Below are 25373 nucleotides of genomic sequence, written 5' to 3'. Positions count from 1 at the left end.
TCCAGCCTGTTTGAAATGTCTCCCTCCTCCAGCACGCCTGATTCAAATGATCAGGATTGTTCTTGGGCTTCTGCAAAGCTTACTGATGAACTGTGCATTTAAATCAGTTGTGTTGGCCGAGTGAGAGATGCAAAACAGGCTGCATAGGGGATCTCGATGAGTGGACTTGGGCACCCTTGCCTTAGCGTGTCATTTAAGCTCAAAGGCCTTTTGTCACAGGAGTGTACGACTGCAGTACATCGTTATGATTTACACAGATTGGCATTTTTCTTTTTTTCTTGTAGAGCTTGCACATTAGTCCGCTGTGCAGAGGTACAGAGACCAGAGCTGCACTCGAGGAAACCGCTGTGAGTTTGGGCTATTCCAGCAAGTCCAGTCCCATTGTGAGCCACTGCCATAGCGCTGTGGCTCCCAGAGTTCATTTTGACAAGTCATTTGATCAGGAAGCACTTGTGGTGATTGGATCATCCATGGTGCCAATGGTCGAGGTGGAGATGGTGCAGTTGCCTCCCTCCCTCGACCCCAGCAGTACATTTTTAGATGAGACCCAGAAAGAAGAAGTTTCATGTCCCAGATTTTCGGAGCACTCTGGGAGTATAGTTGGATCTTCTCCTGCTTCGTATTTCATGAGCGGTGGTCCACAGGTCATACAAAGTTTCCAGGTAGCCTCCCGTCGCCTTAAGGCTCATTTATCCGTCTCTTTCCAAACTTCTTACTATTTTCAGTGTATTTAAGTACACTTGCTTCTCACTGCAGCATTGCACAGTGGCGCGTTGGGCTCTCAGATATGGTGATGGTGCTCTCTACGATGCCACAAATGATCTAAACTTTCTTTTACCATCTTGGTTTTGATCTTTTGTTCATTTCTGGGACCCCTGCTTCATATTTTCTGCTTTCCTTTTGTAATCACTGGTGATGGAAAGGGAATGATTCGAAGAACGGGCTTATTTCATCATGAATAAACCTGTTCTGGGAATTGCCTCAGAAGGCATGCATGGTGTGAAAGGTTTGCTGTGGGTTGCAAGGTGTCTGTCAGGTTAAACAGCCACTCATGGGGCTATGCTCCCATCCACAGCCGCCTCTGGTGCAGACCCATACAGTCACCATCACAGCTGTCCCTAACTCCTCACCCAGTGGCATCTCCACCACAGAAGTCCCTATCGTCCCAACCAAGACCGTCACCTACGAGTCTGCAAAGGTAGGGGCTCCAGAACTAGCCTCAGCCATTACTGTTCCATCTATATCAAGTAGTCACCTGAAGGAAGAAGCATCAGCAAAGTGTGAGTAGTTCTGTTAGGAATAAAGCCAAACCACAGAGCCCCGTGTCTTACCTGGTTGCTAATCATAAAATCATGATTCCCACTGGAATCCAATGAATTTGTCATTGTTTGTATGCCACGTCTGTGATAGTGTGAAGGAAGACAGGTCCCAAGTCTCCCGGCTGTATTTGGAAAATATTTTTTGGGGTCCCTTAATCATGGGCTGATGACAAGTTTGACAGTTGACCGTGGTTTTAAAAAGTCACCATTTCAGTAATGGCTGTCAGTGGTAATGACCTCTTCTTTTCTTTTTGTATTTTTTGAGGAGGTGTCTAAGCAGGGACAAGATGATTGATTGGCTGCTTGCAGAGTTGAGTAAACAAGCGGCCCCTTGGAAGTTATTTGCCACCTATTAACTTTTTTTTTCTCCTCTTGGTGAGCAAAGGGGGGGGGTGAGCAGTTTCGCATGGTCAAGACGCTAACAGACACTGAAAAATGGATGCTGTTTTGCTCTGATTAATGTGCATTGTCCTTAAAAAAATTGTGCCAGCGGGTACGAGTGGACAACATGAGTAGCCCACAGGTCTGTTCAAAAATGGCTCACCAGTGTTGGGACACTGTGACTTACAAAGAATAATTAAAGCTGGAGAAGAGTGTCAACATTTATTTATTTAAACTTAACATGGTACACATTTCCTCTGTACTAAATATTGTAGATTTTGTTTAAAAATAAAATATATTCTGCAAAACTGGGAGGAAAATGTCTGTTTTTATTTACCCAAATATTTCAAAAAAATATTGGGTAAATAAAACACAGTTCTGAAATATTTCACATGATTTTAATAATACCGTCATACCCCAGTATTTTTTCTCATGCTTATCAAGTTGTCAGAATCTAATATTGCCTACTGTGTCGATCGCCGGTACCAAAAATGGTACCTGTACCATTCATTTTTATGTCAAATGGTTGACAAACGTTGTATTTATTATCCCCATTGAGGTTATTTGCCATGTAGTGCCAGAGCTTTTTTTTTTTTTTTTTTTTGCCTAATCACTAATCGGTAAACCCCCTTGCTGCCCATCTTTAAAACCCACCTCAAAACTCACTTGTATTCTTTGGCATTTGACTCAGCATGACTCAGACTTGATCTTAGTTTTACTGTTTCGTGCTTTCTACCGTCCTTGTTACTGATCTATTGCTTTATTGTTGTATATATGATAGTTGCTCATTGTACGTCACTTTGTATGCAGCGATGGCTGTTTGAAAGTGCTCTATAAATACAGTTGAGTTGAGACTGACATAGCTACATGATCAAAGATAGTGTATATTTAGTCATTCATTGAAAAATAAAACGGTAATCGTTTTTGTACCAATGAGGTGGAATTGGAACATTTCTTGCAGCACACCCATTGGGAATAGCTTGAGCGAAGTAACCTATTTTTAGCAACTTGCCCGTTGCAATACACAACAAAGTTCAGATGGCGTACGTAGTGGTTGTCTACAACCATTCATGTTGATTTTTTTTTTTTTTTTTTTTGGTTTGTCTTTCTCAGGGTGCAGTTGATGGGACAGAAGAGGACAAAGAAAGCACCGTGTCCATCTCTCAGACCTCAGAAACCATCAGTGGCACCACCGTCACTACCACCACTACACACATCTCAAAGGTCAGCTGCTGGTTTTTCAATCTGCTCTTCTGTTCTCATATTTTCCTGTTATTCACATATTTTTGCTGTTTTCCCGAAAGCAGATTGTGAAAAGTGGCTCCTCAGAAACTCGCGTGGAGAAAAGAATTGTCATAACTGCTGACAGTGATGTTGACCAGGATAAGGTACAAAAGCTCCATTGATGCCATAAACTGACAAGCCCATTTTCACATAACAATAACCTTTTTAGACTCAATGACATACAACGAGGCGGAGAACTCAGCGTCGGGAGTTAAACTTCCCATTTTTGCGATACAGTATATACCCTTGAACACAAGAACAGATGCGAAATTTTGCACAATTTGGTGGCACAATTAACAGACTGTCATGCCTTCTTCACATGTCGGAAGGAAAGTTATTATTTTTCATGGAATCTCTGCTTTTACAAAATAGAATGTTTGTATTTATGTTTGAAGTTTTCCACTAAAGTACCCTCAATTTGCATAATCTCATATCATTGCAATGGAAAGTTTCCATTAAGTAAATATGTTCCAAATTCCCCATCTCAACTCCCATGAAAATCTACTGGAAACCTAAGGGAAATTTACTGGAAATTGTCCACCCCTTTACAATCTTATTTTTTGTAGACCGGCGGCGTCCCGCCTCTGTTACATCTCTGAAACTCGATCTCAAGGCAGCCAGATCGTAAAAGCGCCAATGCGTTGTTGCGAGAGGTTCTATACAGTACGTTAGCTTCAAATAGCGACCAGTTAGCTATGTGAATCTAAAGGAAAAGTACTGTATTTTCTGCACTATAAAGTCCTTGGGATTATAAGGCACACCTTCAATGAATGGCCTATTTCAAAACTGTTTTCATATGTAGGGCGCAATGCATTACAAAGGGCATAGAATAGAGGCGACAATAATGGTTGCGCTATGCATCCACTAGATCAGGGGTTGGCAACCCAAAACGTTGAAAGAGCCATAAAGGACAAAAAAAAACAAATATGTCTGGAGCCGCACAAAAATAAAAGCGTTCTATAAAACTTAAATGAAGGAAACACATGCTGTATGTATGTAGGAGACTGGACTGTCTCAGAATTATTTATGTTATTCATTCCTTTGTTGTGTGTTCACAAACGCCCCCATAGAATGTATTTTATGATTTCCTCGCTTGATTTTTTGTTTTGGTGCATTTTCGCTTTTCTTTGTGTCACTGAAGTGATCATTAATTTCCCTTTTTCGGAGGCTGTCTTTGAACGCCTCTCGAGTCGAACGAGAAGAGAGAAGGCACGGAGTCGGACGCAGACGTGTCTGTGTTTGTCGAGACTGTTAAAAGCATAAATAAAGTGTATGTTTTTAAAAACCAACACCACAGTTCTCCTTTTTCGGAGCTGGAACATGTATCTATATCGATTTGAGCTATATTAGCCTACTATCAAAATCTTTTTCCCTTTTCAAACATCTTTTATAAAGCTCCAGGGAGACACTAGATGTCGCTAAAGAGCCGCGAGTTGCCGACCCCCGCACTAGATAGAGCTATGTTAAAGAGTATACAATACAATACAGCTTTATTTATTGTAGAGCAAAGTGATGCAGAACTGGTCACAAACACGGACATTAAACATATAAATACAAATGGCATCACAAAACAATAAATAAAAGTCAAAAGTTATGAAGACAATTAATTGATTCAGGAAAAAGGCACACAGACCTCGTGGGCTCACATCCACAAGGGGCTAAATATCCTTCTTCCTTCGTTTAATCAGTAGTTAACTATGCTTTTGCTTTTGGTATTATCTTTGTTTCATAATGGCTGCGCAGAGCTTACAAAGTAGTTGTCTGCTTGAGTGTGTGTTGGCGAAAGCACATGTCAATTCTAATAATCACCACGAGATGGCACAGGAGCACTAACAGGGAAACAAATCATTGGGGAATATAACGAGACTGCGTAACGCCATACATAAGGCCCATCAGATTAAAGGGCACGCTGTCGGCTTTTGAGAAGATTGAATGATTTTAGGTGTGCCTCACAGTGCGGAAAATACGGTCCTTTTCAACTATTCCCAACATGATTAGAATTGAAGCAATTTTTATATGGTCTATATCTCTTCCAGGAGAAAGATGGCGGCGCATCAGCATTGTAACTGGGCACCACGCGCAGCTCCCACTTTGACTGTCCATCTCCCATATCCCTTGGTCAGAGTGCAGCACTCGGCACACGCTGACCGACCGACACTTAACGCACGCACGCACGCACACATATCTCTGAATGTGCACCCGGTAGCCGAATCTGCGTAGATCGTGTTTGTTTTCGTTCTCTTTATGGTTTTGAGTTATTCATAGAAAGTTAGAGGGCTGCTCCGTGTTTGTTGATCAAACCTCACTTACAGAGGGTCTGGAAAGCTTCTCACTTCCACTTCCATTGTTTGAAAACATATTTCTCTTTCTCTTCATTTGTAGCAGACATGTTTGCTTTTCTCTTTTCAATTGTAGCAGACGTGTTTGCTCTGAAACTCGTTTACTTCCCATTTGGAAAAAAAAAAGACATTTATTTCACAAATGCACTGTTTCTGAGTTCATTTCGATTGTCAGTGTTCATTCCCTTGGAGTAGTCACAAGGGAACTCTTCTTGCTGTTTATTCAAGCGTTACTTTCAGGAGAAACATCGGATACAATTATGTAGCTCACATTGATTCACAAAGATAATTCTGTGCCCCGATTCGGGCAGTTGTTTGGTTTTGCTCAGGAAAAACAAATACCGGTAACCAAAATTTTGTTCTTTTACGACCAGCTGACAACATGTAGCCTAAAAGTTCTTGTAAAGTTTGAATTAAAACTATTTTGACATATTCATCTATTTTATAGGTGTAATGCTTTTATAGTGTTTGTACAAATTGAAAATTTTAAGTTATTCATATCCTCCCCCCGATTTAAGTTTGCCGTTGACAAAAGTGGAGGTCTCTTTCTTCCGTGATTTGCCCTTACTCAGTTCCTCTTGCGGAACACCTCGTCAGTCAGCCCCGCCACTAATTAGCTATGGTGTAACGTTGTGCTTCCCTCAGTTGTGACGCGTTGATAAACGTTGAACGCTTTTGGTCTGTTTCTCTCAGGTTTTAATACACTTCGCAAGACCACAGACCTCAATTAGAATGTATGAGCAATGTCCATCTATTTCTAGCTGTCCCTACTTTTAACGTACATTCATGGTCAGCCGAGTGAAGTGAAAACATGGAAAGAGCCTGTTCTCACGAGAATTTCGGAGGAATGCGTGCAAGAATGGAGGTGGCTTTAAAAGGCTTCATTTTAACAATACATTTTATAGTCACATTTTCCCCCTGACACAAAGCCCTCATTAACTCATTTGCATTTATGGGAAAATAACATTTGTCCTTGGGGCACAGTCTCTGGAAAACAGGCAAATGTGACCAAATATCGTGCAGAACTTTTTGTACAATTTCCAAGGAAACTCTTGCGAGAACACGTTGCGCTTGTGGCTCGTCTGGGTAAAAGCGCAAGTGGGAGGCGAAGGCAGCTGTCCTGGTAAATGTGGCTTTTGATGTCATAGGAGCACACGTTTTTGGTTGTTGTTGTTTTTTTTTTGTTGTTTTTTTTACGTTCTACTATACAGTAATTTATTTGTAAAGTAGCAACTGTTTTATGTGATTTGATGTACTGTGACATTTCAAGGAAAAAGCGGCTTCCGTTTAGAGACGTCACCGAGTTTATATCAAGAAAGTTTGTAAAGCCTTTTACCACATAGTCCAAGTAGATTTGCGCCCACTCGCTGTCTTATGTGCTTTTCTGTAGAAGATAGACGCTGTCAAACACACCCGTCCCTTTTTAGACCACGTGTTTCATAGTCTCGGTCGCAAACCTGGTAGCTACGACAACGGCAACCTCCCCAGAAGAAATTTAGAATTTCACATGGGAAAAATAGATTTTAGATGGTGGAAAACATTGTTGCTTTGTGATTCTTCTTTGTCGTTTATTAAAAAAATGAAATAAACATTATTCTGCCTCTTAATGGACTCTGCACACTATGCAAAGTATGACTTTGTTTCCCAAAAGCCTCCGTGGATACTATACAGCACCTCGCCGTGGCTCACTATTTAATTAATGCACATCAAGTATCTTTGTTCGTCTGTCTATGACATTGACGTATAGTGGCAGGCATTACAATTACATGCTGAAAGTACATAAACGTTGGGAAACGCTGCTGTGGAGAACAATTCATTTCAAAATATCTCTTGAAGGGCAAGATTTCAAAGGGATTTGGTAATTATGCGCAACGTCTTTGTTCGTCATCAAGCTGAAACTAGTCCGCTTTGACACAATTTGCACTCATCCGGTCTCATTTTGTAATCCGGGTCCAGAAGCAAATGCGGAGGAATGTTATGAATGATGTGGGAACAAAACATACAAAAGTAGGGATGTCCAACTGCGGCCTTGGAGAGCCCGTATTCGGCCTGTGATTCAGTTGTGTTGGCGGAGGGAAACATGGACAACAGGACTGGACTCGGGCACCCCTTTAGTCCAGAATGTGAGGCTGCCGCGGAAAAGATGATTTGAATTCTTTGTGTGGTAAAATGCTGGACGATCCGAGTGTAAGGGAAGAGCAGAGTTTTATTCCAAGTACTTCCTTTATACCGTATCACAACTTTTCATCGAATTTATGAAAGAACTGTGATGAACGTCCAAACTCATTTTTATTTCATTTGATGAGGATTTGTTTTAAATGTTTTCGGAATTTTTACAACTTTGCCCGTCAAGGTTTCATTACTACTTCAGAGGCAATTTGGTTTTTCCAGAAAAGATCTTTAATCACCATTTGTATAGAAGCACAAAACGTCATCATTGATTTCCACGAAACTTGCAAGAAACATGCTATTTCTTGACCCATGCAAGACATTTTGTAGGTTTGGCTTGAATGTTTTGTATGATTCTCCAACACAAAGAAACAGTTGATAGATTCTTTTGAAAGCAAACCTAGTGTACATTAAGACATTTCATCTGGCTTCCATCATATTGAATATTTATGATTCTTGAACATCTTATTTTAAGAGCAACGAAGGCATGTTTCATATATATATATACATATTTCAATATAAAAAAAATCATTCGAGGAAGTAGGCTAAATATTGCATGACAAATAATTTACAATGGTTACATAATAGGTAGAGGTAGAGGGTGGGCATTTGTATCCACTTCCATGACGATGGTGAAAATAGACTGATCATTCATCAAATGTTTTCAAATATTTCAACGCGATTGCACAAGCTCACGATCTTGTCTGACGTCATGTTCTTCACAGCACAGACTCGTTGAGACCGAATCAAAATGGCCGCTGTTAGTCAAGGCCAAGCGATCAACTCCTTTTCACCTCAAGACAAGATTAAACAACAATCACTTCCACAAAAATAATAATAATAATTGATTCCTGTGTCGATCCCCAATATTAAGTGGAACCTATGATGTGTTAGAGAAAATTCCCTCAGGGTAATTCTGAGAAGTTTTTGGGAGAAGCTGGTCCCTCACGTCTCTTCTCGTCCTTGTTCATGCCTTCAAACATAAGAATTCTGAAATCAAAGAAATCACATATAAGTGCATGTGGCAACCGTCTGTAGAGAAACTTCAGAGGACAAATTGGCCTGCAGTTCCACTCACAGCTTCAAAATGGCATGCCTTTTTCCCAGCATCATATCTAGGAAGTCAGCGTAACTGATTGTCTCTTTGGATGCTCCTCCAACCACTTCCGACATCATCTTCTTCAACTCCAAGTGAGTCTTGGCAAGTCCCAGTTTCTCCAGCATCCGCTTTAAGCCCATCATGTCTAAAATCCACCACCAAAAATAAAGTAAAAATCAAAAGATAGTCATTGCTCATGGCCTCTGGAATTGTAATTCATGAATCCAAAGGTTTACCTATATCCCCTTTGTCGTTAAGATCAAACTCCATGTATTTCTCTGGAGAGTTAAAAAAAAAAAGAAGTTAAAATCGAACAGAGACTAACATTTGCAATTAGTCACCGTGTCTTAAAGTTGTTACGTTTGAACACGTCAAGCTTGCAGGCAAGGTCTTCCACGTCTGCATACTGCTCATCAGACAGAAAAGCCTATCAGGTAAGAAAATAACACTTATTGTTTCTTTTTTAGGAATTCAACATTGTGTTCTTGAATATAAGACATCCTTATGTCTTACCTCATTGATGGCGTTTAGTTTGTCCTCTTGGTGAGACTTGAGGAGGCCGTACGCTTTACCACCTGCCACCAACAAAAACACATCTTTAATGGTTGGTTCGACAAGTGAAAGATGGCGAGCAAAATATAGAAAGATGGATCGCAAAATAACCAACCTTGAACTTTGCTGTCCATTTGTACACTGCAAAAGAGAAATTTAAACGCAGCCTGTTGTTGCTTCTCTAAAATGAGTCCAAAGAGGAAGTGAACTTCTCTTAGTATTAAAGCTGCCATCAGACTTTCACATTTTTTCACAAGACTTGTGTTGCACAAGGCCATCATGTTTGGGAAGATGCAGTGTCATTCACATTTTTTGTGACGGCACGTAGGATGTTTCTCAAAATAACTTTTTCAAATGATATCATTCGTGGGGAAGACATCTGGAATGTACAGTGTTGATCAACATCCTTTCAAATGTAACAAAGGGAAGCCGTCAATTGATTACATTCTTCGTGTATCTCACAATAAATATAAAACAAATGAGAAACACGGTGATGTATTTTTCGTGGCTGACTGTAACCTTGAAATTTAATATGTCAGCACGTCGTAAATGAAGGATCTGAGATATATACTGTATATTCTCGTTAGCATTATTTAAAAGTGATCACAATATTACAATCCCTAAATTGGGATGTGTTTCACAGGTTTGGCCCTGAGTTACTTTTTTTTATTGTCTTCATAGGTGTACACTCGCCACAGAATTTTTGCACTTTTTCAGAATAAAAATAAACCATGGTTTATTTTAGGACTTTATAGATTGAACTGAAAAAGGCAGCACACAGACACCAAAGAACAAGTGAAAGTGACTTTTTTTTTGCCACTAACTTGAAAAAGAGTGGTGTACGTGCTGCAGAAAAACCACTCAATTAAAGTCTAGTTGTAATTAGTCCGTTAGTAGTTTATTTTCATTATTATTTTTTTCAACATATAAAGTTATTCCCACTGAAATTTCAAAATCATCCCCATTTCCTTTCACCATTAGGCCTACTCATGCTGTGTCTTGGGTCTCGTGATCGTGGCGTACACATGTGGATCATGCACTTCCTGCCAGGTCAGTGTTCTTGCTTGTTTATTTTGTCATTTTTTAGTTCATGCAGGGACGAATGTTGAATAGACAGAATTTAAACTATTTGGTGTGTAGTGAAAGTAACATTTGTATATCTTTCGCAACTGCAGGCGTTCTTTGGTGGAAGGGTTTTGCCTTATGTTAGGTGCCAGCCATTCTTTAAAAGAAAAAATACAAATCTTTGACCCTTTGCTTTTCTTACAATTTTTACTGGAAAATAATCTTGAAACTAATAAAACAGTAAAACTAACAAAATATTATTTAAGTGTTTCATATGTACTCCAAAGAGACTGACTGACATAACAACCAATCACTTGTGTTGATCGTGCTGAAAAGCTAGCCACAAAAGTTCTGTACGAAGGCGGGACTTCATTAGAAATCCACTTTTCGTCGAAGAGAGAACAGTCATGCCAGAGAACAGTCATGCCTGCCGACCGTCATGTCATGGCCAGGGAAAAGGAACGATAAGGTTCAAACGCAAACCAGCTTGTTCCTCCGATCAAAGTGTTGTAGTGCCGTATTTTCTCCACATAGTGGCACTGTTGTTCCTTTTAAAGATGCCCTGAAAAAAGTGTTTATCGGTCAACGTAGAAATGATAACGTTTTGTACCAAATGATCTCATGTATCATCATGAACCCGATCATGGTGTCGTATTTTCAGGAGAAACGTTGGATGAAATGATGAATTACTGTTGCATTGTCTAACTGATGATTTGTGATTAAATATAAAAAACCTACACCCTAAAAAAGAACCACGTTTCGAATGAAATAAATATTTGCATTGATCACATTTAATGGTACTGAAATAATAGTTACAGTAGAAACAAACAGACAAACCCTCAAAAGTGAAGGATGCTGATTTGTTCAATCTGTTCTAGTCGGCAAGTGTGCAGCAATCCTCAATTATTGGACATTTCACAATTTAAAGCCACATAAATAGTTCAAGACTTTAGTTGTCGTGAACAGGTCGTGGGCATGCAATAACTTTGTATGCCTTGACCTTGAGTACAACACTAGCAACGCCCCTCAGGTCGGGGAGACAGGCATCAGTGGGAAAGAAGTGAAAATCTCTCAGCAAATAGGCCGTAAAGAGAAAAAGCTCCATTTTGGCAACTGACTCCCCCAGACAGAGACGAGCCCCCCCTCCAAAGGGAATCAGAGCTCTCGGGGAGGCCCCTCCTCCCTCCAGGAAACGCTCTGAAAGACAAAATGGTGAGGTTTGCTGTAGAAGGAAATATAATTTATTCCGTTCATTTTCAAAAAAATATATCCTACCTGGTTTGAAGCTGTCCGGCTCAGTCCAGACTGAAGGATCATGATGAGCTCCAAAAAGATTTGGGATGATCACTGTGTTCTTGGGGATGTAATAACCTGCAATACTACACAAGCATCGGTTCACTTTAATGAGTTGAGGAACTTCATCAAAGCCAGTTCATCAGTATTCAAGTTCATTGAATAGCTATCACTTTATTTGAATGAATTACAGAGATTCGGAGTTGATGTAATTCAAAAGATACTGGAATCTGTTTGTTTTACTGTACATATTATACATATACTGTACACTTACTGTACAATAATATATCCATCCATTTACCGTATATTCTAAACCACTTATCTTCACAAGGGTGATGGGGGTGCTGTAGCCTATCCATGGCAACCCTTCACAGTTGTATTCACTATCAATATTATAAGGATAACATTTTTAGTGACTAATGTTATTTTATTTAATAAAAAAAAATATTTCACTCAATTTGCCAATCCCTGAAACTAAAAACACAGGTGTGTTATAGCAGGTTTATTATAGTTGATAAAAATATATAACTAAACCTGGAAAAAAACTGTTTTGTAAATGAAATACAATTCTTTTAAAAAATTACTAAAATTACATTTACAACACTAAAACTAACAATAATTAGCAATAAAATTTGTAATTATAAGAAATACCCCATATAAAAAAAAAATACTCAGACTAAAAATAACCTAAAATAAAGTATAAAAAAAACCCCACTCTAACACTAGAGCCTTATTAAAAGCAACTAAATTTGGAAAAACAAAAGTCATGACGAAATGACTTAATGATTAACCACTTCTGTGTCTTTGCATGTTTCCAATTTTTTGACCTGCTGTCTCGGATGGCTCTGTGCGGTACGGCCAGAGGAGCAACAGGCCTGAGTCGGAGCACTTCGTTGATGAGCGCACTTAGGACAGGAAGTTTGTGCCTCTCGCTATATTTGGGATAGTGACCCTCTGGTACAGTGCACAGCTCCTCATACACCTGATTCTGGACCTGATGGGTACAGCAGAGGAGCGAGTAAGCACATGCATGTCAAAGGTAATGTATCTACATATCCCAATTACAGTGAATTTGGGATGTTGTGTAAAACATAACTCAATAAAGAATACAATGATTTACAAATCCTTTTCAAGCTGTATTCAATTGAATACACTATGAAGACAAGATATTTAATGTTCAGACTTATGAACATTGTTGTTCTTTTTGTAGATATACTGTACTTTCATTTCACATTTCTGAAAACCGTTGACCGTTAGCACAGTTTGTCGCTATATCTACCAATGCAAGTTAAAACTCGACCATACAAGGCGTAATCCATATTTTAAGAACACCCAAAATGCCACTTGCTTCTCTGGGCCTGAGCTAATCTGAAACGGACTGACGCAAAGTCGAAAAGAATGCTGTGGTCTGACGAGTCCACATTTCCAATTGTTTGTCAAAATCATGGAGCTCAGGACAAAAAGACCATCTGGATTGTTGTCTGAGCAAAGTTGAAAAGCCAATATCAGTGATGCTATGGTGGGATGTTAGTGGCCATGGCCAAGGTAACTTGCACATCTGTGAAGGCACCATTAATGCTGAAAGGTTTTAGAGCAATATAAGCTGCCATCCAAGCAACATCTTTTTCAAGGACACCTCTGGTTATTTCAACAAGCCACATTCTACATGTATGACATCAGTATGGCTTCTTAGTAAAAGAGTGTGAGTAGTAGGCTGGCCTGCCAATAGTCCAGACCTGTCAACCATTGAAAATATGGAGCACATTATGAAGTGCAAATTACAACTACGAAAACCCCTGGACTGTTAAGTTACGGAAGTTGTACACAACCAAGAATGAGAAGGAATTCTGCCTGTGAAGCTCCAGCAATGAGTGTCCTCAGAAGCTAAAGCAATTAGTGTCCTCAGTTCCCAAATGCTTATTGAGTGTTGTTAAAGGGAAAGATAACAAAATGCAGTGGTAAACATGCTGTCAGTTTAAACATGACTAAATATCTCATCTTTGAAGTGTATTCACATGTATATAGCTTGAAAGGGATTTAGACATGAATGTATTCTGTTTGTATTTACGTTTTGCACAGTATCCCAACTTCAATGGAATTGGGGTTTGTACATACAGTAAATGAGGAATGAAAATGCTGACGTGACCTGCCTCTGGTCGGTGCAAGAGGAATGCTATAGTCCAGTTGAGCAAGGCCGCTGTGGTCTCCGTTCCTCCAATGAGCAGGTCTACAGTGGCCATGTGAACATGAATGTCCGTCAGCTGCTGTTGGCCAACACAGCAACCACATACACTTTTGTCCATGTACGGTATATTTAATCCATCACCACAGTAGATTTGATATAAAACAATCATATGAAACAGTCATTGTCACTATAGGGTGCCTTTGAAAGCCCCAAAAGTTAAGAATTTCCATTGAACTTCATATCTTTCTGGACAATACTCTACATACATGCCAACCAGAAAAAATCTGCCTTTTCATGATGTTTGAGTTATTCTAATGAGGACACCAAAGGCATTTATAGTGGTATTTGCCAAACACAAGAACCTGTGTCACTGATACTCTCCACCAATATCTGGATTTAACCATAAGAATGCTTGTAAATGATCCTGATTACCACTCCATTCTTCGTATCGAGTCCCTGGAGGAAGTAGCGTGTGATGGTGCTTTCAGGTTTGTTGTCTTGTGACTGCACAAGAGACAAAACAAAAGATGATAAGATTATACTAATTGTACCACCTGGGCTACAAAGGGCAGCGCCCAGGCAGTCGCAGCCAATCCGTGCTCCCAGTAAGCACCGACAAGTAAAAATTATGAATTTTGAGAGATTTTTTTTTTTACCCTGTTTCATTTAGCATAAATAGCCAAACAGAAACTGTTCCTGCCTTTCACCAGAACCAAAGAAAGAATCCTCCAAAATAAGAGCTAAAATAGAAAGTGTGTAGGAGAATGTTTGTTTTGAATTCTCATGACAAATGAGTCACCCTCTTTCACCCCCAAAGGCTGTATCCTTTCAAAACAAACCACATTGCAATGACATGAGTGAACACTGACCTTGTAGTCCTTGAGGTGTTTGCGTATGATGTTGTCTCTCTTAGTCACCTCTTGCATGAGATGGGAGAAAACAGGGTTGGGTAATTTCTTGGAGAGAACAGATTACATTCTACATTAAATGTTTTATATTCATGATTTTTACAGACTTTTGAATTATTATTTCTTTAACTGACTCTCAGCAAAGGGAAGGAGTCCAGGGCGGAAATCCAACAGGAGCCCCATAGAGCGACAATCTCATTCAGACAGTTGTGTAATTCCTGCAGCTCTGAAGAACTCTTGTCATACTGAAACAATTGATCAATAACATCAACAATAATGCTTAAAAACTGAAGACTGGAATGTGGATTTCCTCTCACTATTGATGCATTTATGCTAACTGATAATGCATGCACTAACTATCAATGACTTGACTTAACTGTCCATTTCAAAAATCAAATGTGTGTCCCTCGAGGTCACCCGCCTCCTTTAAAGGGACACAAACTCACTTCCTTTCCAAAAGTCAACGTGGTGATCACGTTACTGGCTGCCACTGTGAAATCATCAGAGAGATCAACGGCACTGCCTTGATAGGCCTTCAGAACCTACAAAAGAAAGATACAACCAACGTTGTATTATACCATTCATTATCATTATCAAATAGCCCAATAATGGTCACATTTATAGTTCAGGAACAGCGGGGACTCTCTCTAAACTCTTTTTTTTCCCTGCGATGTTGTGTCTACCTACCTTGCAGAGATGCAACCCTTGCTTTTCAATCAACCCGTGCAACGAATCATGGCAGCATCGCAGCAAAGCGCCATGGACCAGGCGGCGATGGGCTCGCCACTCATCGTTGTAGTCTCCCAGAGAAATGGAGCGCCCTCCACCAGACACGACATCTCCTAGGAAAGAGGGTAAGTTCACGGTCACAAATTCAAATTGAACCATCCATCTGTTCATTTTGTAAAGCACATGTCCTCATGAGCGTCTCTGATGAACTGGTGCTTATCCCAGCTGACGTAGGGCAAGAGGAAGGGGGACATCCTGAATTGGTTGCCACTCTCTCACAGGGCACATTGCGACAAACAACCATTCTCACTCACATTTTCACCTTTGGACAAGTTAGAGTCTTCAGTTAAAATAAAATGCACATTTTGGAAATATAGCTGATAACCAGAGTGTCCTAAAAATAAGGACGGAGATGCTCTAAGCAAGATTTGAGCTCGGATCTCTTGACTGTAAGGCAGACATGCCAACCACTATAGTGTTCACCTGTGAATGAAAGGGGCCTCCCTGCAAAGTCTGACCATTTCTTCACCAAAGCCTCTCTTATGACCTCAGTGCTGTTCAGAACCACCATGCCTGAAGAAAAGAATGAAAGATGTATTTGGTGTGTGTCTACCGTACATGTTAAGATGAACAAAAAATGTTCACAAGAAGCAATTAAAATGTTGGTGATTACAAGTGTTTCCACATTTAAGTTGGTAGATGCGTCCGTAGCGCTGTGCGAGTTGGGTTAAGTGAATTGGCAGATGGTCGTGAGTTAACTCCATCATGTTGCCTATAAAGAAACTGCTTGCAGGGCCTGAGAAGGAAAAACAATAAATAAAAGAAGAAGAAGAAAAAAAGGAAAAATAAGATGACAAAAAAAAATCTCTGACAGTGATATATGGGCCATGTAGATACCGTTGCTGTCCAATGAAAAGCATGTTTCTCATGACACATTACTCTTCATTTTTCAGGAAAAAACATCCCTCAAAATTTTGGCTGGTATTTTTTTCTGATTAAAAATAAAGAAATCATGATATGCATCATTTTTGTTGGACATTATCTTGAAAAGAATTACCTGGTGGAGTCTTTCCTTTGGGACACTGAGAGTCGTTACTTGGTGCAGATTTGAAGAAAGTTTGCAGGAGCGCTAATACCAGAATGAGTAGGGCAGCTGCCACAGTGAACACCACCACCTCTGTTGGCATCTTGTGTCTCCTGTGATGCTGCTCCTCTTCGAAACACTTTTCATCAAATTTCTCGCCCCATTTATAGTGACCCAAAGCATCTCTCATCTGCATTGCATGTGTGGGTACTTTTGCCGTTCATATCAAGGGCATCTAAATGTTTTCTTTTGAGTCAAAATCGGTGTCCCCGCGAAGGACATGACAACACTCCCTTGGCAACGTGACAGATTGATTCTCAATGTTTTTGTTTCATGCAAAGAAGGACGACACATTAGTTGTCCCTTAACAGGATGTGTTTAATGTAAAACCAGGCCACATCAGACCTACATTTATTTCAACGAGTGAGACAGTGCATATTTACAGTAGTAGTGAACGCCATCCTGTTGAATTGGATGGGCCGCATAGCAAAATAGAAAGCTCAACAGAGGGCTCAACAGAGATAAGGCTCTGTTGAAGTGGAACACTTAAAAATCAAACAGCTGAATGATGACACACAATAACAATGAGATCCTTTCTTCATATGGAGTTCTTGCGAGCTTGATCATCTTTAGCCATGTGTCGCAGGAGAGAACCTGGACGGTCTGAACTTCATCTCAGTGAAGGGAATGGAGGAGTCTTTACCTTTCCAGTCTATCCACACCACTCCCTGCGTTGGATTAACCACAACATTGATTCTCTTTGGTCAGTGGGTAGAAACATGGATAAGAAAAGTCCAGTAACTCCTGATTGTATTGTACCTGATTATTAGTGTTGATGCCATAAAGTCCATTGAGGTTGGTTTTGTAGCAGTTTTTATACCACCAACCTCCCATGTAGGCCCGAGAACAGTGGATGCCCAAAGAGTCAGGGTCCTTATCCCGGGTTGAGAAAGGACGTTCATTGTGGTACTTCATTGAGTCACCTGGCCAAGAATGACAGTGTGTTAATTGCAATGAAGTTCTGCTGATAGCTTGCAAGATTGAACAAAACATGTCACCTGCTGTTCCTGTGTATCCAGACACTGTGAGGGCAAAATGATTCTCCTCAGAATCGATGGAAAAGTTAGCATAGTGAGCATAAGCTGTTTCGTTTCCGGATCGCAGGTCTACCCTCAAGCTCACGGGACCGATGCTGGTGAGGTTGTGCAGAATTGTATTTCCTGTTGGTGGTGGTCGGAAGAAAAACGTGATGTCCACACAAATCATACTATTAAGTGACATTCGGTTGTTTGTTTAGTGATTACTCAAGCAAACTTTGACTATACCGAGCCAGAAATCGTCACTAAGGTTTCCAAAGCCGTCTCTGTATTCACTCCAGGTCCTGTAGAAATCTGTTTTTCCATTCATTCGTCGTTGGAACACCTAAAAAAAACAAATTGAGGCATCTAGAGGAAAATATTCTGTCATGTCACAAGTTAATTCAATAACTTTCATTTCACCGTCCAACCGCCTCCATCAGTCTCCATGTCGCAGTAGACTCTGAAGCCCTGGCCCTCCTTTCCCTCGGGGTAGATGTCTACCTCTCCTGACTGAAGAGCTCCATTCAGCAGCTCCTGAGAGCACTCGGTCGGGTAGGGGAAACGCAGCTTACCTATGAAATGGGTTTGGAGGGGAAATAATGAGCGTTAACACTGGAGTGGACGGATGAGTTTGGGTTTGAGGTTTACCTGTGATAAATTCGCTGGTTACAATTGATGTGTAACGCCCATCTCTCTCGCCTTCCACCAGAACGTTGTAGCGTGACATGGGTAACAGTCCTGTCAGTTTATACTCTGTGATGGTGGGCTCTAGGATAAGCTCCTAGCATAAACAGAAATAATTACAGTAATACCCTATGGATTTATTTAATTGTTTGGGAACAAAAATCAAGGTCTTGGACTCACCATTGCCTCCTCTCCTACCACTTGGTAGATCAGTCTGTAGCTGTGATAAACCACAGTGGAACTTCTCCAAACAATCAGAGCAGAGCGAGCACCCACTTCGCTGGCTTTGACCACTTATGAAAGATACATACATGCCCAAATAGTAAGTTCTGGTGTCTTCAGGACCTGATCAAACATGCTTGATCCAGTCCTTAACTTGCATCTATCTACTGACCATTGGCAGTGGTAAATGTTGTTGTAATGGCTGCGCTCTGAAGACTGTCCTTCTGGCTCAGGACTTTGATGGTGTACATAGTCCCTCTCTGAAGGCCTCTCAGCTGGTGCTCCACGGCGTTTCCAGATACCATCACTGTCACAGTCACATTAGGAGCTGAGGAACGGAGAATCAATTAGTTGGTTTTGCAATCACTAAGATCATATCATCAAGATACTAGATTTATGGTTCTATCACTCACTCTTGGATGACTCGTAGCTGATGATGAAGCGGTCTACCTTGCCCAAGCTGGGAGTCCATTGTAGCACTGCTCTGGTATCTGTCACATTGTTGGCTCGTAGGTGGGTTGGTGGGGCGGGCACTGCAGATGAGAAACAGCAAATCTTTTTCCTTTCTGAATTCTGATTGTAATTTCCCCATTGCGGGACAAATAAAGGATATCTTAAATAATCGCACTGTAGTAAATATGCAGGACTTTCACAATTTGAGAACAGAGTTGTTGTACCTGTGGTGATAATGGACACAAGCGCATCACTATGGACTCTCCCTTGTGTTGTGGTGACAGTGATAATATAGGATGATCCAGCAGACAACTTGGAAAGAACCACATAAGTCTGTTGGGAGTCCAAGTTCACGGAACGGGTCTCACCTTGAAGGAAAAAGTATAAGTAATACAACATTTATATACGACTAATGATTATGCATTTCAATATTCTGCATTTTTAAACATACCTGTGACAATGTGGGTGTATGTAATCTTGTAGCCTGTGATTGTTGTCTTGGGTTTAGCCCAGGAGACCATGAGTGATGTCTCTGTTATGTTACTGAAAAGCATATCTGTGGCTGGCTCTGGACCTAAAGAAGAAAGACTTGGAGTTTGGACACATTCACTGACTCAAGGAACAATGTAGTGCATTTGATTTCTACCTGTAGTCGCAATAACTCTGTGAATCTTGGATTTTCGGTCCACCGCCGTACCATATATGTGCAGGACATAGCGCGTATTAGTGCGAAGGTTACTGAATTCAACTGATCGCACACTGCCAGGTACCAGCAGCATGATCCTCTTGCTTTCTGTTTTACTTTTTGATGCAACAACTTTACTTGAAGAGGAGCTCTCTTTATGTACCTGGACCTCAATTTTGTTCTTTGCTGAATAAACATTGTCTCCCTCAAAAGCCTCCTCTTCAAACTCCTCATACTCTTCCTCATCGCCTTCTGTTTGCGGTTCCCTTCTGATCACTGTGAAGTTCTTGAACATTCCCTGTGGTGCTGACCATGAGAGGATGAAGCTGTGGGAGGAGATGTTTACAACTTTCACAGAACCTAATCCTCCTGTCCTTGTGGCACTTGTCATGGAGCTGCCATGGGTCGTTGTTTGGCTCTGGGAAACTCGAGCATTGTCTGAAGTGGCTGCAACAGAGGCATTCACTACGTTCTGAATTTTCAGAGTGACACTCCCTTTTCCTGTCTTGCTTGCATCCGTGGTATCGATAGAACTATGTACAGTTGAAGTATCTTTTCCTTTTCCAGTTTTGCCATCACCAGAGTGCACTGTTATGGTACTCTTCCCTTCCCCTGTTTTGCTGGCATCTGTGTTTCTATTGTCAACAGAGTGCGCAGTAGTCGTATGTCTGCTTTGTGCAGTCTTGCTGTTAGCCGAGTGCACAGTGCCACTGCCTTGTCCGATCTTGCCACCAACAGAGTGCCTTGTCATAGTGTCTCTGTTTTGGCCAGTCTTGCCATCAACAGAATGCCTTGCTACAGTATCTCTTCCATTTTCTGTCTTGCTTGCATCTGTGTTTCTGTCGTCAACATAATGCACAGTTTGTCTGCTTTGTTCAGCCTTACGAACAACATAGTTCACAGTTGTCGTATGTCTGTCATGTTCAATCTTGTCATCAATCGAGTGCAAAGATTTCGTAGGCTTCCATTTCCCATTCTGGCCAGCATCGACATTTCTGTCATCAACCACCTGGACAGTAGCAGTATGTTTGCCTTGTCCAGGCTTTGCACCAACTGAATGCAATTTTTTGGTATCCCTCCCTCCTCCGGTTTTGCTAGCATCTGTACTTCTGCTGTCAGGAGAGTGCATAGTTGTAGTTTGTCTGCCTTGTCCAGTCTTGCCATCAACAGAATGCAAAGTTTTTGCACCTCCCAACTTTCCGGACTTGCCATCCACAGAGTGCACTGTTGCAGCATCCCTCCCCTTTGTGCTCTTGCCAGCATCTGGTTTTCTGTCATCACCAGAGACCACAGATGTAGATGTATGTCCAGTTTTAGCATCCGTTACTGAATACCTCCCTTGTCTGGTTTTGGTAGGATCAATGTTTATGTCTTCAACAGCAGGCACATTTGTCTGTTTATCAGTGTTTCCATCAACAGAATGTACAGCAGTATCCACTTTTACCTTTTTAATCTGTGTTGATTCTAATCCTTGAGTTGAATTCTTTTCAATGAGTGTGGACTGGTCTTTGGCGTCCTTTCCAGCAAATGTTTTGTTGGTTGCCACCATCCTGGTAAGAACTGTTGAAAATTTTGCTGTTCTATTTAAATTTCTTGCATCACTCTGGTTTATGTTAAACTGAGGTTCATCTTTGAGTTGATGGGATTTTGAATATGATTTAGCCATGGTTCCTTCCTTTACTACTTTAAGAGGAGTTTTTTTAGCCATAGTTTTGCCTTTGCGGGCCTCCTCTTGCTTTCTGCCTTCATGCTTCAACAGAATCTGGCCAACAGTAGGGACAGTGGTCTTTGTGGAACCTTTGATGATAATTTTCTTTTCAGAAGCATCCAAGCTGATCTGTGCTTTTGCAAGACCTAATTTAGCAGTAGTGGCGAACTTTGAACTCGTGTCGGTTTCTTTGGCATCAGTGCCTTTCCTCTGGTCCTTCTTCTCCAGTTGCACCTGCACTGACGTTTTGGTTCTGTCCTCTATGTTTTCCTTAAGAGTGGTTCTTTCTTTATTTTCTTTCTGGGATTCTGTGTCCACTTTTACCTTTATCACTCCTTTGGCTTCTTCTGGCATTACAGAGAAGAGGGATTATTGTTAGAGTTTGAATTTAGGATCATTACAGTTACTCACATTTAGTCATTCAATCCATGAGGGAATCACTTACTTTTACTGCACTCGGCTCCTTGGGCACAGTGACTACAGTCTGGACCCATGAATCGTTCCTGGCAAATGCATTTTCCTTTCTGACATTCTCCATTGTCACTACAATCATTTGGACAGTTTGCAGAACACGGACCTGATTGGGGAAAAAAACAGTTCTGTTATATTAAAACGCAGAGACTAGCAGCCATATAGGAGGAAGCTAATAACCATACATTTGTCCTTTAGCGAGGATATCTCTCTCTCCAGTCTGGCCAAGCGTCCTTTCAGCTCGGCCATCTCGGCCTCACATCCGCCAGTGCAGCCACCGGGCATCAAACTGATCTTATGTGTCATGACCAGCGGAGCACCAGGTTTTAGGCTTACTTCATGCTCTTTGGTGTTGCTTGATTGACAGTCACTAGCAATAACCACCTTGATTGGCTGTGAAGACACAGTCTTTACTTTAGTGTCGCTGGGAGCCTTGTTTACAGTTGCCTGATCTGCAGAGGTTTGGGCCCTATCTTTGACAGCAGCAGAACCTCTCGTTATATTTTGGTCGGTGAGCACAGGTTTTTCTTTTAAATTCTTGATATCACCACTAGAGGGAGATTTGGCCACAACTGTAGGATCAGCAGAGGCTGTTGTCTGGGGTTTGACTTTTACTGGGGTGCTGGGTGCAGCAGCCTTTGCAGGTGTGGCAGTTTGGACTGTGGAAGTCGGTTTAACTTTGGAGTTCTTCAAATCTTTGACTCCGACAGTGTGATTATCAGATCCCATGGTCTTCACTTTGACAGCGGCAGAACTGCTGGATGTAGAGGCCTTTGCTGAAATTAAGAGAGGAGTCTGGACTGTGGGGGCAGGACTTTCCTTCGAGTTCTTCACTTCTCCAGTGTAGGGAGATTTCATAACAACAGTCTGATTGACAGAGGCTATTAGCTTGGTTTTGGTGGTTTTTGTGCTACTGGCTGACTTTGTGGATGTTGACTGAGCATTTTGAACTCCCGTGGGGCCTGGCTTGACTTTGGCAATCTTCCCATTGCTGTCCGAAAGAGATTTATCAAAAGCTGTTTGATTGACTGAAAGTTGAAGTTTTTCTTTAGTGGTTTTAGTGTTGTTGACTATTGCTAATTTTATGGCTGCTGACTGATCGTTAAGGGCTCCAGTGGGTCCATGACTGCCCTTTGTAACCTTCACTTCACTGGCTCTTATGGGTTTAGCTAAACCTGTCTGATTAACTGACACTGTAAGCTTGTCCTTCTTGGTTACAGTTCCACTAGCTGTGGATGTCTTCAGTGGTGGGGACACAGTGGTGGAGTTCACTGTCGGTTTGGGCTTGCTTCTAGCGGTTGCTGTAAGGTTTAGTACAGAAGGTTTTTGGTTGGGGAGAAGAGTCGGTAAAACTGTCTGGTTGATGTTTAAATTTTGGGTGGGGCGGCCGTTCAGTTTGGCAGGAGTGGTGCTGGTTTTTGGTTTCGGAGCAGTGAAAGCAATATTGGTTTTAGTCAAGGCATTTTCTGTGGATCTTCTCTTCTGATTGGTGCTGGTTTGAAGTGAAGCAAATGGAGTGAGAAGGAGGAGAAGTCCAAGTGAAAACAACATTTTGAGGCAGTAACCAGAGATTGACTTTGGAATATCAGTTGAATATTATTCTTAAAATTATGACGTTTTTCTTCCGTTGGGTTGAGCCAGCTTTTACCTACAAATGAGAAGAACACGATTAATTGCGTCTTTTTGGTTGATCAACAATTTCAAAAAATCTGAGGATCTTATGTATTGCTTTTTTCAGTCAGTCAATTTCTGATCTTGATGTCTTCTCATCTTGGAGTCTTGATGACCATTTGTTGGCTACTAAAAGTAAGGTTCATGCTCAGTCTTTATACATGGCAGTGTTGAAAGACAGTACTTTTTCATAAAAAAAAAAAAGTGGTCTTTCAAGCTTTTTAAACCCTGTGATCATAAGTTCCGAGAAGGTAAAAGGTTAATTAAGCAGTCATCCACAAACGATGCCCTCAAAACCCATTCCATCAGTTTTAGCTGATTTTCTGTATCAGTAAATAAACACGTAAATTCATGTAAAAATGTAAATCCTAGTCTCTTCCATTTACTCAGAACAGACATACAAACATATAATTTTATTAACATATTGTACTAAAGAAAGCTTATCCTTGATTCACATTTGATCAAAACTGCATTTACTGTGCAATTTCAAAATAAACCTATATGAAATAGGAGCTGACATAATGTGACAGTGTTCCGACCCACACCCATAATAGTCCATTCATCTGCTTGCCCAGTCCATCTTAGATGGTTTTGAACAGGAAGGAAGAAGTCTGATGGTGAACCTTAGTGGAGAACGAACAGTGGGGGACTGTATGGGACTGTGGGACATTGTTTGTCTTTCGCTCCACAGAAGCTTACATAAGCCTCAGCAGCCGCGGCCAATAAAACCCACCTAAAGAAATATGTCAAACTGCTGAATGTAATTGATAGAATATCAAGTAAACTGTTCAACAGGTCAACATATTGCAACACCAGATGACCTACATTTTGTGTTTGGCAATTAAGAGTGTATGTACTGCACTGAAGTGCACCACTTTAACTTCTAAACAGGGAAGGCGTAAGTTATCACAAGTTAATTTACATTAACTTTTGCAATCAAAGATGCATGCGCCTTAACCAATTACCGGACACTTGAAGTGAATGAAAGGGCTGCCTTCACAAGACCTGTATGAACATAATATGCGAGCCAAAAATCTTTTTACTGGCAAATATTTGAAACAGCTTTTGCACGGTCATATCACAAAACTGGGTTTGCAGTTGATGTATTTAATTTCAAATATGCAGATTTCATGCAATATTTAAACAATATACACATCAGTTCTCCGCCAAAATGCATGATATTTTGACAGTTAAAAGAGATCAATACCAATACATTTATTTCCTCACCCCAACTTATCATTGGATGAAGAGGCACTTACCTGATTAATGGTTTTTGTATCTTATCTCTGTTTGCCTCCCTCCATTTGAGTGGAAAATTGTCCACAGACTTGAAGGGTGGGAGTTGAGCAGGAGAAAGGTGGCAAGGGATAAAGTTCGCTTCTACTTAAGGGACCCCCACATATTTTCCGCCCCCGCCCCCCCCAACTCCTCCCCCAAGCTATCCCACTCACTCAACCACCTCTGAAAATATTGGAGCTCGACAAAAAAATGGGTACATTTCCATTGACTTCAGGTCCTTTCCCATGGATCTTCTATTGTTGACCACTATCTCAATTAAGAACACCCTGTTTAATGTAGTTGAATACGTTATCATTTATCTTCAATTCATTTTAAAGTTGGTTCATTGTGATTTTTTTTCCCTCCAATATAATGTTACCCAACACTGTATGCATAACAATGTACGTACAACTCACACATACACAAACAAACATACACTCGCAGACACATCAACAGTGATTGAATGAATGCTCGGTGTTAGAATCATGATTCAGCTGCAATGCATAACATAACACTGCAGGTATTCAGTGGCCACTCTGGGGGCACAGGAACCTCCTGCTATATGAATCGGCCGTCTGTTGGCATTAATGAGAGGTAACTACACCACAGTTATGTAAGAGACCAACTATCCAGCACATCTTAAGAAATGCTCTGTGGACGCTCTGCATCTTGGACCAAAATGGCCACCCACCATCCGTCCTTTTGTAAACCACAT

The 25373-nt window shown here is 40.9% G+C and overlaps 4 protein-coding genes and 1 long non-coding RNA gene across 13 annotated transcripts in view; 2 read left to right on the top strand and 3 right to left on the bottom strand.

Moving 5' to 3' along the window:
- The window catches only part of LOC147203593 (uncharacterized), a 37052-nt gene extending 30135 nt beyond the window's left edge, over positions 1-6917 (top strand). For 6 of the 8 annotated variants that reach the window (XM_086113855.1, XM_086113854.1, XM_086113856.1 and 3 more), the window contains 5 exons: positions 285-662; positions 1076-1198; positions 2814-2924; positions 3008-3088; positions 5021-6917. In XM_086113855.1, the coding sequence (XP_085969981.1) occupies positions 285-662; positions 1076-1198; positions 2814-2924; positions 3008-3088; positions 5021-5050 (723 nt within the window). In that variant the 3' untranslated portion in view covers positions 5051-6917. The remainder of the gene's footprint in view (positions 1-284; positions 663-1075; positions 1199-2813; positions 2925-3007; positions 3089-5020) is intronic. The other 2 variants (XM_086113860.1, XM_086113861.1) reach the window with 2 other exon arrangements.
- Positions 6918-7700: 783 nt separating this feature from the next.
- Positions 7701-9333, bottom strand: LOC147203592 (allograft inflammatory factor 1-like). The gene is made up of 6 exons (XM_086113541.1): positions 9259-9333; positions 9105-9166; positions 8952-9018; positions 8828-8869; positions 8571-8736; positions 7701-8482 (listed from the first exon to the last, which is right to left on the bottom strand). The coding sequence occupies exons 1-6, from the start codon at positions 9275-9277 to the stop codon at positions 8398-8400; spliced, it is 441 nt and encodes a 146-aa protein (XP_085969667.1). The 5' UTR covers positions 9278-9333; the 3' UTR covers positions 7701-8397.
- Positions 9334-10048: 715 nt separating this feature from the next.
- On the top strand, positions 10049-15998 carry LOC147203591 (uncharacterized). The gene is made up of 4 exons (XR_015101189.1): positions 10049-10193; positions 12364-12519; positions 15289-15448; positions 15549-15998. It is a non-coding gene; the product is annotated as an uncharacterized LOC147203591 (long non-coding RNA).
- Positions 11073-16603, bottom strand: cyp21a2 (cytochrome P450, family 21, subfamily A, polypeptide 2). 2 transcript variants are annotated; one of them, XM_086113695.1, is made up of 12 exons: positions 16381-16603; positions 15997-16119; positions 15807-15896; positions 15282-15436; positions 15041-15136; positions 14729-14839; positions 14556-14642; positions 14119-14190; positions 13652-13765; positions 12329-12495; positions 11484-11587; positions 11073-11405 (listed from the first exon to the last, which is right to left on the bottom strand). In XM_086113695.1, exons 1-12 carry the CDS (start codon positions 16601-16603, stop codon positions 11158-11160), a joined length of 1590 nt encoding a protein of 529 aa, XP_085969821.1. In that variant the 3' UTR covers positions 11073-11157. The 2 variants fall into 2 exon arrangements, with proteins under 2 accessions (XP_085969821.1, XP_085969820.1); XM_086113694.1 differs by having other exon boundaries at positions 11073-11587.
- Positions 16604-16774: 171 nt separating this feature from the next.
- On the bottom strand, positions 16775-24734 carry LOC147203589 (uncharacterized). The gene is made up of 15 exons (XM_086114550.1): positions 24640-24734; positions 21895-23357; positions 21684-21815; positions 19492-21585; positions 19297-19419; positions 19070-19213; positions 18806-18925; positions 18565-18720; positions 18351-18463; positions 18135-18267; positions 17907-18058; positions 17733-17829; positions 17466-17627; positions 17227-17390; positions 16775-17135 (listed from the first exon to the last, which is right to left on the bottom strand). The coding sequence occupies exons 2-15, from the start codon at positions 23258-23260 to the stop codon at positions 17037-17039; spliced, it is 5055 nt and encodes a 1684-aa protein (XP_085970676.1). The 5' UTR covers positions 23261-23357; positions 24640-24734; the 3' UTR covers positions 16775-17036.
- Between the last annotated feature and the right edge of the window lie 639 nt (positions 24735-25373).

The sequence above is a fragment of the Hippocampus guttulatus genome, chromosome 6 (assembly GCF_054856545.1).
Source record: "Hippocampus guttulatus isolate MCC_2025c chromosome 6, RoL_Hgut_1.0, whole genome shotgun sequence".
Classification (NCBI taxonomy): domain Eukaryota; kingdom Metazoa; phylum Chordata; class Actinopteri; order Syngnathiformes; family Syngnathidae; genus Hippocampus; species Hippocampus guttulatus.
The sequence above is the reverse complement of the archived record's forward strand: the minus strand, read 5'-3'. Positions and strand labels throughout refer to the sequence as shown.

What these genes read in the sequence shown, in the direction of transcription:
- LOC147203592 (XM_086113541.1), bottom strand. An exon ending in AACTAAACGCCATCAATGAG is followed by an intron (nt 9,019 to 9,104) that starts GTAAGACATAAG and finishes CTTACCTGATAG; the next exon opens with GCTTTTCTGTCTGATGAGCA. An exon ending in TAACGACAAAGGGGATATAG is followed by an intron (nt 8,737 to 8,827) that starts GTAAACCTTTGG and finishes GGTGGATTTTAG; the next exon opens with ACATGATGGGCTTAAAGCGG.
- cyp21a2 (XM_086113694.1), bottom strand. Translation starts at nt 16,603, where the DNA reads ATGCAGATGAGAGATGCTTTGGGTCACTATAAATGGGGCGAGAAATTT. An exon ending in CAAAGGAAAGACTCCACCAG is followed by an intron (nt 16,120 to 16,380) that starts GTAATTCTTTTC and finishes TTTCCTTCTCAG; the next exon opens with GCCCTGCAAGCAGTTTCTTT. An exon ending in AAGGGTTGCATCTCTGCAAG is followed by an intron (nt 15,137 to 15,281) that starts GTAGGTAGACAC and finishes TTTCTTTTGTAG; the next exon opens with GTTCTGAAGGCCTATCAAGG.
- LOC147203589 (XM_086114550.1), bottom strand. Translation starts at nt 23,260, where the DNA reads ATGTTGTTTTCACTTGGACTTCTCCTCCTTCTCACTCCATTTGCTTCA. An exon ending in AACCAGCGAATTTATCACAG is followed by an intron (nt 18,059 to 18,134) that starts GTAAACCTCAAA and finishes CCCATTTCATAG; the next exon opens with GTAAGCTGCGTTTCCCCTAC. An exon ending in TGGATACACAGGAACAGCAG is followed by an intron (nt 17,391 to 17,465) that starts GTGACATGTTTT and finishes ATTCTTGGCCAG; the next exon opens with GTGACTCAATGAAGTACCAC.